Source organism: Colobus angolensis, unplaced genomic scaffold (assembly GCF_000951035.1).
Source record: "Colobus angolensis palliatus isolate OR3802 unplaced genomic scaffold, Cang.pa_1.0 Scaffold76, whole genome shotgun sequence".
Classification (NCBI taxonomy): Eukaryota; Metazoa; Chordata; class Mammalia; order Primates; family Cercopithecidae; genus Colobus; species Colobus angolensis.
In genome coordinates, this window is record NW_012121376.1 from 1,066,855 (window position 1) to 1,085,994 (window position 19,140).

General features: G+C 53.2%; 1 protein-coding gene across 2 annotated transcripts in view; it reads right to left on the bottom strand.

Moving 5' to 3' along the window:
- ACSF3 (acyl-CoA synthetase family member 3) overlaps nucleotides 1–19,140 on the bottom strand; it is a 59,770-nt gene that overhangs the window by 30,604 nt on the left and 10,026 nt on the right. For both annotated transcript variants that reach the window (XM_011927990.1, XM_011927989.1), the window contains 3 exons: nucleotides 12,950–13,104; nucleotides 10,742–10,890; nucleotides 4,959–5,071 (listed from right to left, as the gene is read on the bottom strand). In XM_011927990.1, the coding sequence (XP_011783380.1) occupies nucleotides 4,959–5,071; nucleotides 10,742–10,890; nucleotides 12,950–13,104 (417 nt within the window). The remainder of the gene's footprint in view (nucleotides 1–4,958; nucleotides 5,072–10,741; nucleotides 10,891–12,949; nucleotides 13,105–19,140) is intronic.

Below are 19,140 nucleotides of genomic sequence, written 5' to 3' on the forward strand. Positions count from 1 at the left end.
TATATATATATATAAATTAGCCAGGTGTGGTGGCACACATCTGTAATCCCAGCTACCTGGGAGGCTGAGGCATGAGAATCACTTGGACCCAGGAAGTAGAGGTTGCAGTGAGTTGAGATTGCACCACTACACTCCGGCCTGGGCAACAGGGCAAGACTCTGTCTCAAAAAACAAACAACCCTCTCCCCGCCACCCACCTGCCACACTTACAATAGTTTAAAAAGGAGAGGAAAAGGAGGAGAAGGAAAAGAAAGAAGAGTAAAGAAAAGAAGAAACGTTTATGTATAAATCTAACACAAGTACAGCATCTATATGCTGAATACAACACAAAAGAAACCAAAGTAGATCTAAGTAAATGGAGAGACATACCATGTTCATGGATCTAAGTAAATGGAGAGACGTACCATGTTCATGGATCTAAGTAAGTGGAGAGACATACCATGTTCATGGATTGGAAGACAGCATAGTAATTGTTAACTCTCCCCAAAGTGATCTCCCCTATCAGAATGGCTAAATTCCAATCAACATCTCTCTCTTTTTTTTTTTCAGACAGCTCTGTTGTCCAGGCTGGAGTGCAGTGGCACAATCTTGGCTCACTTAAACCTCCCAGGCTCAAACAATTCTTGTGCCTCAGCCTACTGAATAGCTGGGATTACAGGCATGTGCCACCACACCTGGCTAATTTTTCGTATTTTCAGAAGAGACAGGGTTCACCACATTGGCTGGGCTGGTCTTGAGCTCCTGGTCTCACGCTGATTTGCCTGCCTTGGCCTCCCAAAATGCTGGGATTACAGGCATGAGCTACCACACCTGGCTTTCCAATCAAGATCTCAAAAGAACTTTTCGTAGATATAGATGAGCTAATCCTTTATTTTTTTTTTTGAGATGGAGTTTTGCTCTTGTTGCCCCGGCTGGAGTGCAGTGGTGTGATCTTTGCTAACTGCAAACTCCACCTTCCAGTTTCAAGTGATTCTCTTGCCTCAGCCTCCTGAGTAGCTGGGATTACAAGCACCTACTACCATGCCTGCCTAATTCTTGTATTTTTAGTAGAGATGGGGTTTCATCCTATTGGTCAGGCTGGTCTCGAACTCCTGACCTCAGGTGATCTGCCCACCTTGGCCTACCAAAGTGTTGGGATTACAGGCGTAAAGCACCACACCTGGCTAGATAAGCTAATTCTAAAATTAATATGTGCACTGAAACAACTCTGAAAAAGAAGAATTAAGCTGGTGAAATCACACTACAATTGTTAAGACCTACTATAAAACCACAATAGTCAAGACAATGTGGTGTTGGCAAAAGAATGGAAACATAGATATAGATCAAGGGAACAGAACAGATAACCTATATGTACACCGTCTCAAATATGTCCAATTATTTTTTAGCAAAAGGGCAATGGCAATGTAATGCAGAAAGAGTAGGCTTTCAACAAATGTCACACACACACGCGGTGCGCGCATGGGTATCACATACACATGCAGTGCATGCGTGGGTATCACACACACACACAGCGTGCGCATAGGTAACACGCAGTGCATGCACGGGGATCTCACACATGCAGTGTGTGCATGAGTATCTCACACATATAGACACAGTGCGCACACAAGTAACACATACACGCAGCGTGCACAGATAACACATACACTCAGTGCGTACATGGGTATCACACACATGCACTGCATGCACAGGCATCACACACATATGCGCAGTGCGCACACGGGTATCATACATGCAGTGTGCACATTGGTATCACACACATGTGGTGCGCGCACAAGTATCACACATATACACATGCAGTGTGTGCATGGATATCACACAGTGCACGCACAGGTATCACATGCATACGCAGTGTGCACATGCGTATCACACACACATGCAGTGTGCACACGGGTATCATACACCAATACACACAGTGTGCACATGCGCCTGACGTCCTGTGACACCGTCGGACAGTTCAGCCTGGAGCTTAGCCATTTTGACTTTTGGTGTTTCCTTCGGGTTTTTTCTGTGTGTATCTATGTGTGGAACAGCTGTGCACACACTGTGTATGTGTGATACCTGTGCGCGCAGTGATACCCGTGTGCGTGCTGCATGTGTGATACCCATGTGCATACTGCGTGATACCCGTGTATGCACTGCATGTGTGTGATACCCATGTGCGCACTGCATGTGTGTGGTACCTGTGTGCATACTGCGTGTATGTGTCACACCCATGTGTTCACTGCGTGTGTGATACCTGTGATACGTCACAGGACATGAGGGAGTGCTACGAGCCAGCCATTTGACAAGGTGATGGAGGGGCTGGGCCTTGGGTCTGGCAGGCCAGCTGCCAGCTGGGGAGGCTCCAGATGCTCTGGACCCGGGGATGATCCTGGAACGGTGTTCTCCCATCCCCACAGGGCAGTTTCCTTCCTGCAGGTACTTTGTTTCCTAACAAATATGACACCAAGCCTCATAATTCAGGTCCGAAGGCCTGGTTGATCATCTGCCCAGGAAGAGTCATGAGTCATCCCAGAGGCCTAGGGACAGCTGTTCTCATGACCAGAGACAAACTGGTCCTGAGGGAGCCCTTCTGGGGAGGGATGCCGGCCGGGACCCACACCTTGGCCCAGACAAGAGTGGACTGGACGGCCCAGCTGACCGCCACAGCCTCACCTGAGCCATGTGGATCTGGGACCGCAGCACTGAGGGGCACCCTTGGACTCTGGGATGCTGTGGAGAGAAGGGCCACTGTGTGGGGCTCAGATGAAAATACTAAGTGTGTCTGCGAGTGTGAGCATGGGGTGGGGAGTTCCTTCGCATGAGACCCCAGGAGAGAGCAGCAGGTCCCTGAGGCTGGGGCTTTTCAGAGTTCACAGCGCCCATGCTGTCACCTGGGCGTCCTGGGGAGCCCACCCACCCCTCTGGGAACCCTGAATCTCAGGTGTCAGAGGGCACAAACCCTGAGGCCCTCAGGCTGTGCTCCTCCCCAGTAAGGGTCTCGGACCCGGTGGAGCCAGGCCCTGCAGGGCAGCTGTACCCCGCCTGCTGCACGGACTCCCTGGCTGAACGGGAAATGTTCCAGGGCCTGCTGCCAGCAGATGCAAACTCCCCGTACGCTAAGATTTAAGCAGCCCTGGAGCATCTGTGCGGCTTCACCTTGCAGGGTCTCCCTGCACGCCTGTCGCAGAGGCCACTGCGCGGCACCTCTGTCAGGGTGCCCAGGGAGCTGCGTCTGCTGCTTCTATTTCAAGCCTGTTTCAGGGAAGAAACCTGCAGACAGAAACAATTAAAGAAACTCGGGCAGGAGCAGTCAGCTGACGCGGCAGCCAATGCAGGTGTGAAGCTGTTAAGTTTTGTTTTAATTTAAGACAGAAACGCTCCCCACCCTCGCTCCGCCCTTTCCCTGGCAACATCTCTGCCATTTCTGGCAGAGCAGGTGCTGAGAGGCAGAAGCGTCAGCTGACTGACACCTGGAGAGGGCTGCACAGCCACAGGGCGTCTCACTCCTCCACACGCCACTCACGCTCTGCTGTCTGCTGGGGACATTCCTGACTAGATGGTGTCCCCAACCAGGCACAGACTGAGCCCCGTCCCCGCAGACAGGGCTGGACGGGCTGAGCTGGGGGGTCTTTGAGGTGGGGGCAGCGGCACCACAGGGCACAGGGTCGAGAGCCAGGAAGGGCAGGTGTATTCAGGAACCCGATATGCGGGGTGTGGCCAGCAGCCTAGTACCAGCAGGGCAGAGGCATGAATCCTAGGAGAAGGGTGTCAGGACAACAGCATGGGCTGGGGCCTGAGGCCGCCCTACAGAGGGCAGGGGAGGCGGGTATCCAGCAACGGGCAGTCACCCAGGTGGGTTTCAGGAAGGTGCCCCACGGCTCAGTGGGGGCCACAGGGGATAACAGCCCACTGCGGGTGGCCCAGAGCAGGCAGGACACACCGTGCAGTCATCCACACAAGGTGCGGCCACTGCACCTTTCAGTGTCATTTAACGACACTGAAAGCCCCCCACGTCCTACTTGTTTGCTGGAGCTAAAACGTCCAACCACGACCATCGCTCCAACCCTCACGTGGTCAGGTGTGGAAACCAAGGTCCAGGGAGGGCGTGTGGCTGTTCACTCACGAGAGCAGGGCCCACAGCCCCTCAGCCTCTGTGTGGGGAGCTCAGTCGTGCCCGTGAGGGCTGAGACGGCGCCACAGAGAAGGAAATGTGCTGAGATGAGACTCAGGATCCCTCAATCTTTGAAAACCTCAGGGCAACACAGTCACTCATGTGTGGTATCAGGTGTAGATACTGGCTTTAGAGAAAATAATTTCCTTTTAAATCAAGATTCCACTTCCCCATAATCCCTAGAACTTTCTCTGTGACGTGAATTCACTTGTGATGAGCAGATTCTCACGTTAAAATCCTCACAGAAATGAGACAATGTCCTTTCTTCTCGTTCACCCTTGTCAGTTTTAGAATAATGTACTAGATGAGGAGGCCGCCACAGAGTACTGCACGGGCGCCCACCTCAGCGTGCAGGGCTCTGTGAATCTCCCCACACCTACTCTGGGGGCCTGTGGTCAGCGTCCCCTCAGGACGGGTGCCAGGGTCAGGCCAGTTCGTATTTCTAACCAGATTCCCATCAACGACAATGGCCTCTGCTGCTTTATCTCTTCCCCTCAGACAAGGCCACCGTGGTCCACATCAGCCTGTCCCCATGGACGGGGCCCCTGGGAGGAGCTGTGTGTCTGGGAGTGAGTCCCTTTGGTGTTCTGCCCCGGGCTCCCTCTGCCCACTGCTCTGTGAGCGCACAGACAAACCCGCAGCAGGCAGGGCCCGGCACACCAGCCGGCACCTGCCATGTCCAGGAGGCCGGTCCCCTGCACGGAGGGGAGTCTGCCTCCAGCGGAAAGACACACCAGTGTAACCACCCTGGGGGGGACCAGCCTGGACACACGGCCACCAGCCTGCCGAGAGCAGAGTGGCTTACCTTGGTCCCCCTCTCGTCTCCCTCTGCGTGGACGGTGTAGGAGCAGCCTTCCTTCTGTGGCTTTTCTGAGATAATGCGCACCTGTACTCCAGGCAGCGGGGTCCCCACAGAGCCTACAAGAGAGGAGAAACGCTGAAAGGGAGGCTGCAGTGAGGAGCCTGGAGGACAGCAGTGTGCCCTGCGCTTGGATTCCACTGGGCTCCTGTGTGCCACGTGCAACAGTCTGTGTGGAGGGAGAGATGTGCCCTGTGACCCCGAGAGAACACGGCCTAGGAACCAGCGAGTGAAGAACCACACAATAGGTGGCTGGCGAGCACGGTGTGCTCAGGCCCAGCCGACGCCACAGCGATGGCCGCGCAGCACAGCAGACGCTCACGTGGCACACTGCGCCCGCCCTGCCCCAGCCCCTCAGACATCACTTTCCCAGTTACCTCCCGAAGCCTCACAGCTGCCCAGGGATTCTGGTGTCATTTCCACTTTCATACGCTCGCTGGCCAGGAGCACTGGCGCCTCGCCCTGAGGGCCCCGGGGCTGTCCATGGTGAGGGGACCTGTGTGTGCCCGGGACACGGGCGGGCTAAGGCAGGTCCTGCCCTATGTCTCCAGGAGGGGCTGTCCTGAACTCTGCATGGCAGGTGGACCACACTTTGTAGTAGCTCATTTATTAGACACCCACGATTTGCTCAGTGTATCCACCCCACCTGCACAGTTCCAACGTGGCTAAAATCAAACCTCACATTGGCCAGGGTGGGGGCAGAGCCCAGGTGGCGAGACATGTCCCGCCGGCACACATGGGCTGCCGCAGCCTCGCTCTGCCTGTGGTTTAGGGTGCTGGTGGGACGGCAGAGGCTGCTCATGGAGTGCGGCCCCGGCATCAGCATGGGCACGACCTGGGGGCAGAGCAGAGGTGGGACTTCCTGTCTACCCCGGGGTGTGAAGCCTTTGCCCTGGTCTGCATCAGGGAAGTGCCTGGACGCTTATCATGTGTGAGAGTCCACGCTGAGATATGAGGCACTTCCAGGGTCAACATGGAGGGTCAGTGCAGCGAACTCTGTAATCCACGGAGCGTCCCAGCCTCCAGACGCTTGGTGAAGAGCTGTTGGTGCCTGGCTCGCTCTCGCTGGTCCCGCAGGCAAAGCCGGGCTAGCGTGGTGCACAGAGCGCCACCTAGGGAGTTCTCTGTGGTTCCAGGCGTGCAGACGTCCCGAATCTCTACTCTGGTCAGAAAACCGTGTCACCACCATGGGGGGGTGTGGCAGGGCCGGCTTCAGCCCCCTTTCTCCCATTCTTTCTCCTCCTTTATGTTTTGCTTCTGAAGATTTTAAAATGGGGGTGAAACCCGCATAACACACGACTTGCCATGTCACAGTGCGCGGCATGGCGGTGTTCCGCACACACACTGCACAGTCCCCCGCTCGCACCAGTCAGAACTCCCGCATGGCCCACGACTGCCACACCCTCCCTCCCCAGACCTGGCACCACGTCTGCTGTCCGTGTCCGTGGGTTTTCTGTTCTGGGCGTTTCACAGGAACAGGAACAACACAGGCGGCCTCTCGCCTCTTCCTGGTGATGCCTCTACTGGGGTGGGGATGCAGCGCCAGGACACGGCACAGTTGGGGTTGGGGTGGGGCCGCAGGTGGGGAGGCCGTGTGGCCGTCCCACACCATCTGCAGAGGCTGAAGAGGCTCTGGGATGGTGTCTGGATTCTGCAGAAGACGAGCAGTGGCACTGCCCATGAGAGATTGAGGGAGTGGCCCCCGCCCTCCAGGTGCCGTTCGCTGTGCCCTGGGCATGTGACAGTGTAGATGTGAGAGCTCAAGGGAGTGAACAAAGGCTGGCCCTGTGAGGGCTAATGTGGATGGGAGCGGCCGCAGGCAGGTGGGGGGCACTGCCTTCCTGCCACAGCCCACTTCTAAAATTTCTGTCAGCCAGCCCCTCCCTGATAACTCTGACTGGCCTGCCGCCCCTGTCCTGGTGTCTGGGATGCCCTGGTGCTCTGCGTGCCTGGGACCCAGGGAAGGGAAACCACCAGTAAGGTCCTGGAGCTCCCTGTCAACACCACAGAGCGGCCCAGGAGCTGAACTCAGCCTCCAATTAGAGTGTGATTAGGCCCAGCAGTCGTCGGCCATGAATTATTCATCTCCCTCCACAGGAACCGCGACAGAGCTCACCCTCCACCCAGCTTCTCTCTCCCCCCCAAGCACGGAGCGGGTGCTGCGCAGTGAGGCCAAGCGAGCCCAGAGCCTGCGGCTGGAGTCGACCCGAGTGCCAAAGCCACGGCCACCAGGGTGGGGCTTAGAGCCTGAGAGTGAGGAAGGCTCTTCTCCACCGTGCCCTCCAGAAACACGGCTCAGGAGGCTGCATTTTGGAGCTTTTGTGGGGCATGTTGGATTTAATGCTGAGGTGACTTTACTTACTTTTTTCCAAACCAAAGAACTCACACTGCTGGTGATTTAGAGGCAAGGACAAAATCAGATACTTGATTCTGTTTTAGAGAAGAGGGAATGTCCCCAGCGCCCAGGCATTGTCTTTGGCACCTGAAGAAACCTGCAGTCGGTAGCTGAAGACTAGGGGACTGGTGCTCTCGCATTTCTTGCCCAATGACCCTGAAACTTCAGGGTCTCTGGATCCCCTTTTTCAGCCGGGGACCCCCCTCCCTGTACCATCTGTCTGGGGCTCCTTCCTGTTCGCCTGGGAGTTCTGATTCCAGTGCGGGGAGGGTGAGCCTCCCCCGGGCCTCTGGGCTCCTATCTGCTCCTGGCGCCCTCGGTGTGGGCAGCGGTCCCTGGGCTGCTCCTGGCACCCTCAGTGTGGGCAGCGGTCTCTGGGCTGCTCCTGGTCTCAGCCTTGTATCTGTTCCAGTAAAAAAGGCTGGGGGGGGCCACTGTCCATCTTCTCTGTCGTCTCCAATCAGGGCCATTGAAGAGGCCACCGTGCTCCTGGCCGTGTGACTGCCTGGGAAGTGTGTGTGTCTGCGTCACTTACTAGCCGCATGACCCTGGGCAGGCTCCATGGGTTCTTGCGTGTGAATGGAAAAAATGACCCCACAGCAGGGGCTGTTTCGAGAAGATCAAATGAGAGGACGCCCACACAAAGCAAGTCTGTGTAAACAGTCATCGTCAACTACAAACTCTCTGTGCAGACAGATTCTGAATACACAGAACCTGTCCTGCTCACACGTCCGGAACAAAGAGAGGACAAAGCCTGGAGTCCGTTACCCTTTCAATCCTCACTTGCCTGCAGCCTGCAGCCCTTAGCGAGCTGAGCTCTGCTCATTCCGTCCATATTACGTGGTGACTATGGCCGGTGGCACTGGACAAAACCAGCACATCCTACTAAGAAGGACGACGATGAGGACAGACACTCGAGGGACCGCTCACATTTGATTTCAAGGTCCCCATCTTATTTCCACCAGGGAGCTCTAGCCACCAAAGAAAGAGCTGGTGCCACAGCCACCGTGGGGACGCGTGAGTCAGCCCAGGGCAGGGGCCACCAGCACTGACGGTGGTTTCCTGGGGTCTGAGACTAAAGCACGAGCCGGCCCACAGCAGGGGCCACCGGCACTGACGGTGGTTTCCTGGGGTCTGAGACTAGGATCTATTTCTCACCACTCGCACTGACTTCTTTTCACAACATGCCCCCACCTGCCCACTACCCTGGGCCCTGTCACAGCAGGCTCTGCACTCCGTGTGGCCGCCCCACTGGCAGCTCTGCACAGCAGCCGAGGATCTCACTGTCATGGCCCTGTCATTCTGCTCATGATGACCCAGGCAAACAGAAACCTCCCTTTACACTCAGAATACACCTAGCAGCCCCCATGGCTCCCCAGGCCCAGCAAAGAGACCTAAGCCTACAGCCTCTTCTCCTTCCAGCCCAGCAGCCAGCCCGCCCTCACACTCACCTTGCAGGCCCCAGCACCATATCGCTGCCTAGCACCAGCTGGTCCCCGCCTGGGCCTGGACCTCCATGTCCAGGCTTACCCTAGAGCCCCAGGAATCAGGCAGGCATGGAATGAGCCACAGGGCATGCAGAAAGAGCAACGGGACAGAGCAGAGTCCAGGAGACGGCCCCCCAGGAGTCAACAGACTTTCAACAAAGATCACCCGTTCCATGGAGAAGGGAGTCTTTTCAACAAACAGTGCTAAAAAGCTAGACGTTCATACACTGTAAAGGAACTGTGGTCCGTATCTTGCACTAAGTATAAAAACTAACTCAAAATGGATCACCGTCCTAAATGTAAGAGCTGAAACTATTCTCTGTGACTTTGGGCTAGGCAAGGATTTATTAGATAGGACCTCATATAGACAATTCATAAAACAAATTGATAAACTGGGTCAAAACCTAAAACTCCTGATTTTAAAGATGCTGTTAGGTGAATGGGAAGACAAACCACAAGCTGGAAGATGATATTCACACAGCTGACACTTGCGTCCAGAATTTTAAAAAGCTCTCAAAACTCAGGAAAACAAATGCCCCAGTTGAAAATGGAATGACAAGAACAGCAAGAGGTGCTCAACGCCACCCGTCATGAGAGAATCATGAACGCAACAAGACACCACCACCGCCCACTGGAGCACGGGGGCTCCTGACCTCCCGCCCATCGCAGGGGGAAGGGGAGGGCGCAGCTGCTCTGGGGAACAGCTCGGCAGCTTCAGACAACACAGCAGTCTCTCTCCTAGGTATCTGCCCAAGTGACATAAAAACCCACGTTCACACAGAAATCTGCACACAAATGTTTATAACATCTTACGTGTCATTGCTTAAAACAGGGTCACAAGTAGTGGCACATCCACACGACAATGCCACTCAGCAGTGAAAGGCGCAAACCCTGATGCACACAGCACAGGCGACCGCGGGCAGAAGCACCACGGATGCCACTCAGCAGTGAAAGGCACAGACTCTGATGCACACAGCACAGGTGACTGTGGGCGGAAGCCAGGCGGAAGCAGACAGGCTCAGAGACCACGTCCTGCAGGATTCAGCCACGTGACCTCCCAGAAGAAGCAACACCACAGGAAGAGAACCAGGAACAAGGGGCTGGGGCTCGGGGGTGGAGGGGTGCTGAGCACTAGGAGGAAGTTTCTGAGGTGAGGAACCTTCTCTGTCTCTGTCTTGACTGTGATGATGTTTAAGACTCTCAGAGCCGCACACCAGAGGGGTGAATTTTACTGTGTCTGCAGGTAAGTAGCTGCACAGACAGACGTGTGGGGTGGTCGCACTTTTACGTCTGCACTGAGATCTCTCTTCTGCTCTGGACAGACTGAAAAGGCTACACAGAAATAAGCAGGGCGGCTCCCCAGCAGTGGGCGCTGCTCCCAGAAGTCCCTGTGGAGGACCCAGGGCTTGAAGGGTTGGGTCAGATGAAAGTCAGAATGGGATGTGTTAGGGAGGGCTGGACAAGAGGGGCCCAGTACCAGGAGCCCACGTCTAGAGAAGGAAGACAGGTGCCTGACTCATCCCGCCCCCGGCCTTCCTCTGAGATGTGCACCGACGCCTGTGTTCCAGGTGTTGCTGTTCTTCCCATTGTCTCCCCAGTCATCCAGCCAGGGGCCGGCACAGACACCCCCCGACCCACCCCGGACTGAGACTTGGGAGAAGGCTGATTGGCCCAGAGGGGACAGGTCACCGTGCATCCTGAGTGCTCTCCTGCCCTGGTGGCCTGTCCCACAGGGCAACATCCTTCACGCCGCCTTTCATTCCAAATGTGGGTGGTTCGAGACTGGCCCACCTTGGGGGACTCAGGGAAAAGTGGGAGAGGAACACAGCTGTGGGAAATGCTCGTACCTGGCAGGCGTGCTGCGGCGGCCAGGGGCCCAGACAGAGCCATGCCGATCTCAGTCATGCCGTACCGCTCCAGCAGGGTGTGGCCCGTGATCTTCTTCCACTTCTCCAGCACCGGGATGGGCAGGGCAGCTGAGCCTGAGACCATGAGCCTACGCGGCACAACCAAAGGCAGGTTTAGCCCCTCGGGACGCGGCCCTCGCGTGCAAAGGCAGCAGCTCCTTCACGAGAGCAGGAGCCCCAGGCGTGGGTCCAGCACCACCACGTGACACCTGGGACCAATGCTGCAATCTGCGCTAGGGCGTTACTTTGTTTTTTGAAAATGATTTGTTGGGTTTATTTTAGAAGGAAGCAGGTCCAACAGCTAATGAGGGTAAACAATGTGCTTAGGGTCCGTGGTGTCCCTGCAAAGTTCCTGCGCTGTTCACAACCACGCTCAAGAACAACAGTGACCATGCGGCTGCTCACCACACAGCTGATCGCAGGTGAACAGCCACGGTGCTGCGGGCCGCAGCCAGGCACATCTGGGGACTAGAGCCAGCTCAGCTTGCAGGGCTCCACAGGAGAACGTGGACGTGGATGAATGGCTGCAGCACCCAAGGGGTGGGGCCGGGCACAACCAAGGGGCTCAGAACCGCCCACAGAGCCGAAGCCGTCTTGGCTCACACGCTTGGCTCAGGCTTGGCAGGAGAACAAGGGTCCTGAGAACCCTGAGTGCCTGTGCTGCTCACACAGCATTTCCTGCAGCCTCACGGGCAGTAGGGAAGGTGCTTTTGTTTGCGGTGTGAGCAGAGTGGTCCCTGCTGCTGCCCCTGCTTTACGAGGAGGCACCACTGACAGGACCCTCGCTGGGAGATTCAGATGGCTGAGGTCTCATTGCCTCCGTCATCCCGGAAATCACCTGATCCTCTCCTTCGCTGACCTCGTTCTTGCCCTCTGGTCCTTATATTTGGTAAAACATGCTGCTCATCTGGCTCAGCTCGGGGTCTTCCCAGCCCCGAGGCATCCCAGCAGTAGCAGCAGCAAAACCACGGGCTCCGGTGGCCTCACAGAAAAGGGGCAAAGGAATGGCGAAGAGAGCAAAGTGGGATCAGACATGCCTTGGACAACCCGGAATCCTCTCCAGGAACGAAGGTGCCACTTCCCGGGGACTGGGAGGAGTGCGCGGCAGCCACAGACACGCATGCATCCCACTGGAAACTGGATGACAGTCGAGCCTTCAGTTCCTGCAGTGCGCCCGCCACACCAACCCTCCCTCTCACAAAAAGAAAAAGTACCCCACCCACGACTCTGCTGGAGATGAGGGCCTGTGATGCATGTGAAGACTCACTGAGCCACACGTGTGCATTTCCAGTTAGTGAACCACACTCCAATAGCCATGAGGGAAAAGAAACGTTCCCACGCCTGCAGGTTCATGCAGGAGTACAAAGCAAACACGCCCCTGAGTGGCCCAAAAGACCAGCTCGTCCTGGGAGGGAGGGGTTTATCCAGGGAGCTGGGAGGGGAGGAGCAGGGCTGAGAGGAAAAGCAGCAGAACGTGCCCCAGGCAGGAGGCGTCACAGGGCTGCCTACAAAGGCACTGCATAGTAGAGGCAGGAGCCGTGGGACATGTGGGCAGATGAAGCATGAGTGAGCGGGTCAGCTTACTGTCCTCACCCTTGTCCTTCAGACTCCATGACAGAGAGAGAGACGGACCGGAAAGAGAGAAGACAGGTAGATGGAGACAAAGAGAGATGGAGAGATACAGACAGATGGAGAGACAGGAGAGATACAGAGAGAAGACAGAGAGACAGCGGAGAGACAGATGAAGAGAGATGGAGAGACAGAGAGAAGACAGAGACAGATGGAGAGTCAGACAGGAGAGACAGAAGACAGAGAGATAGATGGAGAGACACAGATGGAGAGAGAGACAAAGAGAGACAGAGAGAGATAGAGAGACAGAGAATGACAGAGAGAGCGATACAGAATCCAAGCAGCTATCGACGTGGATGAGATTATAGATACACATACAGATGGGCAGAGAGAGAGAGACGGGGAGAGAGAGAAAGAGAGACGGGGAGAGAGAGAGAGAGAGATGGGGAGAGAGCGAGGAAGCATTGAAAGGAAATGGAAAGCAGTGCTTCCCAGAACTTAGTAGAAGTGATTTATTAGAAGTCGTATCTGTTGATCTTTAAGACTTTCTGAACGGGAAAGTGGGCTCTTTTCACTTACCTAATTTTTTCTTCACAAACTGCACGTAAGAAATCCTGGGCGTGCGGCTGGGTAAAATGCCTGTCATAGTACTCCATCAGCTTGGTGTATATTGTAGGCACTGCCATGAAGACATTGATTCGCGGCATTTCAGAACTTAAGAACTTTTCCCAAACCTACGGAGGAAAGGAAGCACTCGGTAGGAAGATGAGCAGGCACTGAGGCCGCGGCAGAGTCTCCTGGCTCCAGGCACAGAAAAGGTTCACATTCAAGAGTCTGCAGCACCTCCCGTCTAAAAGGGGTGCCTCAGACTCTGACCCCTTCCCACAGAAGCCATGTTGCGTGGGACAACTGCATTTGGCCTGTGGGGGGAAAAGCAATTGTGAAGGGAGCTGGAAAAGGCCTTCGGGATCTGCAGCCTGGACAGCCGTGAGTGGCCAGGCTCTTCCAGCTACATAGAGGAGGGCAGATGTGTACCTTGGGCCCGCAGACCCAAAGTCAGCACACTTCCCAGTATGCACAGGCATGCAGTGACTAGTGAACGGTGAAGTCTTTTATTTAAAAGAGTCGTGTGAATTTTATATTTTACTCCATAATAAACATTTATTGCTTACATATAAGTATGTTTTAAGTTCCTCACTTGTTAGCGGTTTCTGGCGTTGCCCATAAAGCTTCAGGAAGACCTGGTGAGCCACACTCGTTCCATGGCCCTCTCTGCCCGCAGTGTTCCACACAGAGCCCCGAATGGTGTGGCGGAGGGCGGAGGGCACTCTTCGTGTTGTGGGGTCAGCACCTAAGGGAGGCCCATGACACACAGGACAGATCTCACCCACAGGGCGTTGAAACTGGGGTCGATGGATGCTGATGCCACAGTCCAGCCCTAGCCCATCTCATCTCCTCACTGGACTCTGGCAGTGATGAGTACCTCACCGCAGCTGCCTGGCAGAGAAAGGCAGGAATCTCCGGAGAAGAAATAGTATCATTCTTTCAAAGACAAGGACTAGAACTCTTCAAAGTTACAAAGCATGTAAGGAAACAAAGATGTGACCCCAAATTGAAGAAGTCTCAGGAAATCCGAACATCAGGATCGCCAGACAAGGCCCTTCAAATAACTGCAACAAGCAGATTAAGGAATTTAGAAGAAAAGATGAACAACATGGGGAAAATGGAGAATTGCAAAGAGAAGTGGAACAGCAAAAAATTGTAAAACTGAAAAACACGAGATCTGAAATGAATTCATTCAACAGACCAAATAACAAACAAGACACAGCAGAAAAGAGGAAAAAAGTCAGACACAGTCAACGGGCGTGATCTACGCTGATGCGCAGACGGGAAAGCAAAGACACAGGCGACCAGAGTGCGGGAGACAGCAGCACCCGCAGAGCAGCACCCACAACACTGCCATCGAGGGAGGGAGGGGGAACAGACAAGCAGGCGGAGAGAGGACACGCTCGTGGACAGGAACATTCCGCATTGTGAAGACGGCAGTTCTTCCCACGCTGAGCTCCAGCTTCAAAGCCATCTTCCCAAAATTCCAGTAAGTTTCATTTTGCAGAAATTGATACACTTATCCTACGTTTTGCACGAAAAGGCAAAGGACCCAGAAGATCCAAAATAAATTTCAAAAGGCAGATTAAAGGTGAGAACACACAGTTCCCAACTCCAAAACTGACATAAACCGGAAGTAATGAACACAGTGTGATGCTGCATAAGATCAGACAAGAGACCCACAGAACACAGTGGAGAGTCCAGAAACAAACCAACGCAAATGCATAGATATCTGGCCAAGTGATTCTTGGCAAAGAAGCCAAGTCCCCAACAGGGGAAAGGACAAAAGGATAAATCTTTCTCACAAATGGCAATGACACACTGAATATCTCCATGACGAAGGTGAATCCTAGACCCTACCTCACACCATACGCAAAATTAACCCAAGGTGGGTCAGAAACCTCCATGTATAAGCTAAAACTAGAAAACTTCTAAGAAAAAACAAAAGGGAATATCTTCATGACATGACCTGTGGTTTGGCAAAGACTTCTCTGATGAGATAAAGCACAATCTATAAAGTTTAAAAATTGATAAAATGAATTTATTTTTTAAAATTTTTTATAAAATGAATTTCATCAAAATTAATGTGTGCTTCAAAAGACACATTAAGAAAATAAAAAGACAAGCTGCAGTTAGAGGGAATATTTGCAAACTATACATCTGAAAAGAGACTTGTATCCAGAATACACAGAGAACTCTTACAACTCAATAAGAAAACAAATAGCCCAATTAAAAAATGGTCAAAAGATTTCATTAGACAGTTCACCAAAGATTACATATGGATGCAAACAAGAACACAAAAAACAGCACTGGGCGCAGCGCTCACGCCTGTAATCCCGGCACTTTGGGAGGCTGAGGTGGGAGGATCCCTTGAGCTCAGGAGTGTGAGACCAGCCTGGGCAACATAGGGAGGCTCCGTCTCTACAAAAATAATTCAAAAGGAAAAAAGGAAAAATAAACATAAAAAATGCTCAACATCTGGCAGGGTGCGGTGGCTCACGCCTATAATCACAGCACTTTGGGAGGCTGAGGCAGGCAGATTAGTTGAGGTCAGGAGTTCAAGACCAGCCTGGCCAACACGGTGAAACCCCATCTCTATAAAAATACAAAAAATTAGCTGGGCCTGGAGCTGTGCACCTGTAATCCCAGTTGCTGAGATGGCTGAGGCAGGAGAAGCACTTGAACCCAGGAGGCGGAGATTGCAGTGAGCTGACACTGAGTCACTGCACTCCAGCCTGAGTGACAGAGCGAGACTTGGTCTCAAAAAAAAAAAAAAAAAGCTCAACATCAGTAGTCATTAGGGAAACGCAAACTGAAGCCAGTGACAAGTGCTGGCAGGACGTAAAGAAATGAAAACTCTCATACGCTGCTGGTAAGAACATATAGCAACACAGCCATTTTGGAAAACAGTTCGCCAGTTTCTTTTCTTTCTTTCTTTTTTTTTTTTGAGACAGAGTCTTGCTGTTACCCAGGCTGGAGTACAGTGGTGCGATCTTGGCTCACTGCAATCGCCGCCCCCTGGGTTCAAGCGATTCTCCTACCTCAGCCTCCTGAGTAGCTGGGATTACAGGTGTGAACCACTGTGCCCGGCTAATTTTGTATTTTTAGTACGGACAGTTTCACCATGTTGGTCAGGCTGGTCTCGAACTCCTGACCTCAAGGGATCCACCTGCCTCAGCCTCCCAAAGTGCTGGGATTTCAGACGTGAGCCACCATGCCCAGCCAGTTTGCCAGTTTCTTAAAACATTAAACAGAAGGTCACCATACAACCCATCAATTCTATCCCTCTGTGTCTATGTAAGATCAGTGAAAGCGTGTCTACAGAGATTTACATGTAAACGTTCACAGCAGCGTTATCCATCAGAGCCCCAAACTGAAACAGTCCACATGCCCATCAGACGGTGAATGGATGAGGAAAATGTGTTGTGTCCATACGATGAAGTACTATTCAGGAACAAGCTACTAATGCACACAATAGAACACGGATGAAACTCAGAACCATCCTGCAAGTGAAAGAAGCTGGAACAAAAGACTGAGTGTGACGCAACCCATTCGCACGCACTGCCATCTAAAACAAGGAAAGTCTAGAGGCAGAAAGCAGATTCGCGGTTGCCGGGGGCTGGGAATGGGGGGGAAATAGACACTGGTTTGAGGGAATGGCTACACAATTCATAATTTACAATAGTGAATTTTACGGTGTGTGAATTGTATCTCGATAGAACTGTTTTTGAAAAGGAAAGGTGCAATAAAAACATTTTCAGTGAAACAAAATTGAGGGATTTGTCAGCAAAGCTGCACTACAAGAACTACTGAAAAGAAGTTCTCCAGGCTGAAGGGAAATGAGTTAGGGGGAAGCACGGTGCTTCCTGGAGAACCTCTGCAGGGACAAAGGAAGGTACCAGAAGAGGAGACGTGTGGGCAATTTAACAAATTTAAGGACTCCTGATAGGGTTTGGCTGTGTCCCTACCCAAATCTCAACTTGAACTGTATCTCCCAGAATTCCCACACGTTGGGGGAGGCACCCGGGGCAGGTAACTGAATTACGGGGGCCGGTCTTCACTGTGCTGTTCTCATGACAGTGAATGAGTCTCACAAGATCTGATGGGTTCATCAGGGGTTTCTGCTTTTGCTTCTTCCTCATTTTCTTTTGCTGCCACCATGTAAGAAGTGCCTCTTGCCTTCCGCCATGATTCTGAGGCCTCCCCAGCCATGTGGAACTGTGACTCCAATTAAACCTCCTTTTCCTCCCAGTCTTGGGTATGTCTTTATCAGCAGCGTGCACATGGACTAATATAGTAAATTGGTACCAGAAGAATGGGGCTGGGGGCGTACGAAACACGCAGCCACGTTTGGGGCTGGGGGCGTACGAAACACAGAGCCACGTTTGGGGCTGGGGCGTATAAACACGCAGCCACGTTTGAGAACTCTTCCGCAGTTTCCACTCAAATGAAACATATGTCTAGCCTGTGAGCCGGCACCAGGAGGTGCAGATCCAAGAGAAATGTCCACAGGGACATCTGTGTGAGAAAGTTCATAGCAACCGTGACTTCTAATAGCCACAAACTGAAAACAATCCCAAATCTTTCAAGAGCAGAATGGATAAGCACACTGCGGCTTCTGCACACTATGAAATACAACACAACAATGCAAAAAGAACAAACTGCATTTGATGCCACACACAGATCAACTGTCAAACAGTACAGTGAACCTGAACACAAACGTGACACTGAGGCATGGAAAACAGAGCACACGTGTAGAGGGACAGCGCTGAGGCAGGGAGAGGATGCGAGTAGTAGGATGGTGCTGAGGAGGGGAGAGCACACACATAGTGGGACAAGGCTGAGGGGCGGGGAGCAGGCACGGAGGTGAAAGACACGAAGGATGGCATTTCTGGGAAGTCATCCAAATCTTCAGAGGGCAGCTGCCGCCCTAAAGAAGGGCACTGAGAGCCGAGTGCGACCTCCTTCCCCCAGCACATCCCAATGTGTTGCCACACTTCCCAGACCTGTAGGACCTGGAGGCCCCCCGAAGGGCGCCTTAACATTTGACTGACTAGCGAGTGCTTCTGAGGCGGCAGGAGCAGGCCTGTTGCTCTAACCTGAGCTGCCACAGCACAGACCCCGCCCGATGGCAGTTCCCACGCAGGCTGCTCCGAGGAGCCACCCCCAGCCGCCCTGATTTGCTGCCCTGCCCTCCTGAGTCCATGCTGCCATCCTGAGGACGTCGGCCAGGGCAGCGCTGTCGGAGACAAGTGACTGATCTGAGCCTCTGGCGACTTTGCGGCGACTTTGATCTCCAGAGGCTGTGGCTGCACATCCCTCTTCCGGCATCCTCCTCCGGTCCCCCAACCCCATCCGTCACCTGCAGGCACTGACACACACGGCCCTCTGTGCAGGATGACTTGAAGACACCGCGTCTAAGATCGTACGATACCACCGCAGGTGTCTGGTCAGCCCACACTTGTATCCTACACATTCTTCAATACAATCTTAGACAGAACCGCAATATTCAATAACACTGACAGCTGGATTTTACACATAGAAATTGCTAAAGTCGGAAACCCTGAAACTTGGGAGTTGATGGAAAAGAGCTGCAATCTTTTGTAGCCACAGCATCGAATTTGTTTAAATATTAAGTTTTCGGCTGGGCATAGTGGCTCACGCCTGTAATCCTAGCACTTTGGGAGGCTGAGGCAGGCGGATCATGAGGTCAGGAGTTCTAGAGCAGCCTGACCAACATAGTGAAAACCCGTCTCTATTAAAAATACAAAAAATTAGCTGGCTGTGGTGGTGGGTGCCTGTAATCCCAGCTACTCAGGAGGCTGAGACAGGAGAATCGCTTGAACCCAGGAGGCAGCGGTTGCAGCGAGCCAAGATTGCGCCACTGCACTCCAGCCTGGCTGACAGTGCAAGACTCCACCTCAAAAAAAAAATAATAATAATAAGTTTTCATGGCATAGTTTAGAGAAAAATCCGAAGTAAGCGTCAAAAACAGTGCAGGTCTGAGGCTTTCCCGTGTCTATTAAAGGTCTGAGGTTTTCCTGTGTCCGCTGAAGGTCTGAGGCTTTCCCGTGTCCATTAATGAGCCAGTCTGCAGTGTCCGGAATATGACAGCACACCCCCAGGCAGAGACCCCAGGGCAGATACTCTCAGAGCAGACATCC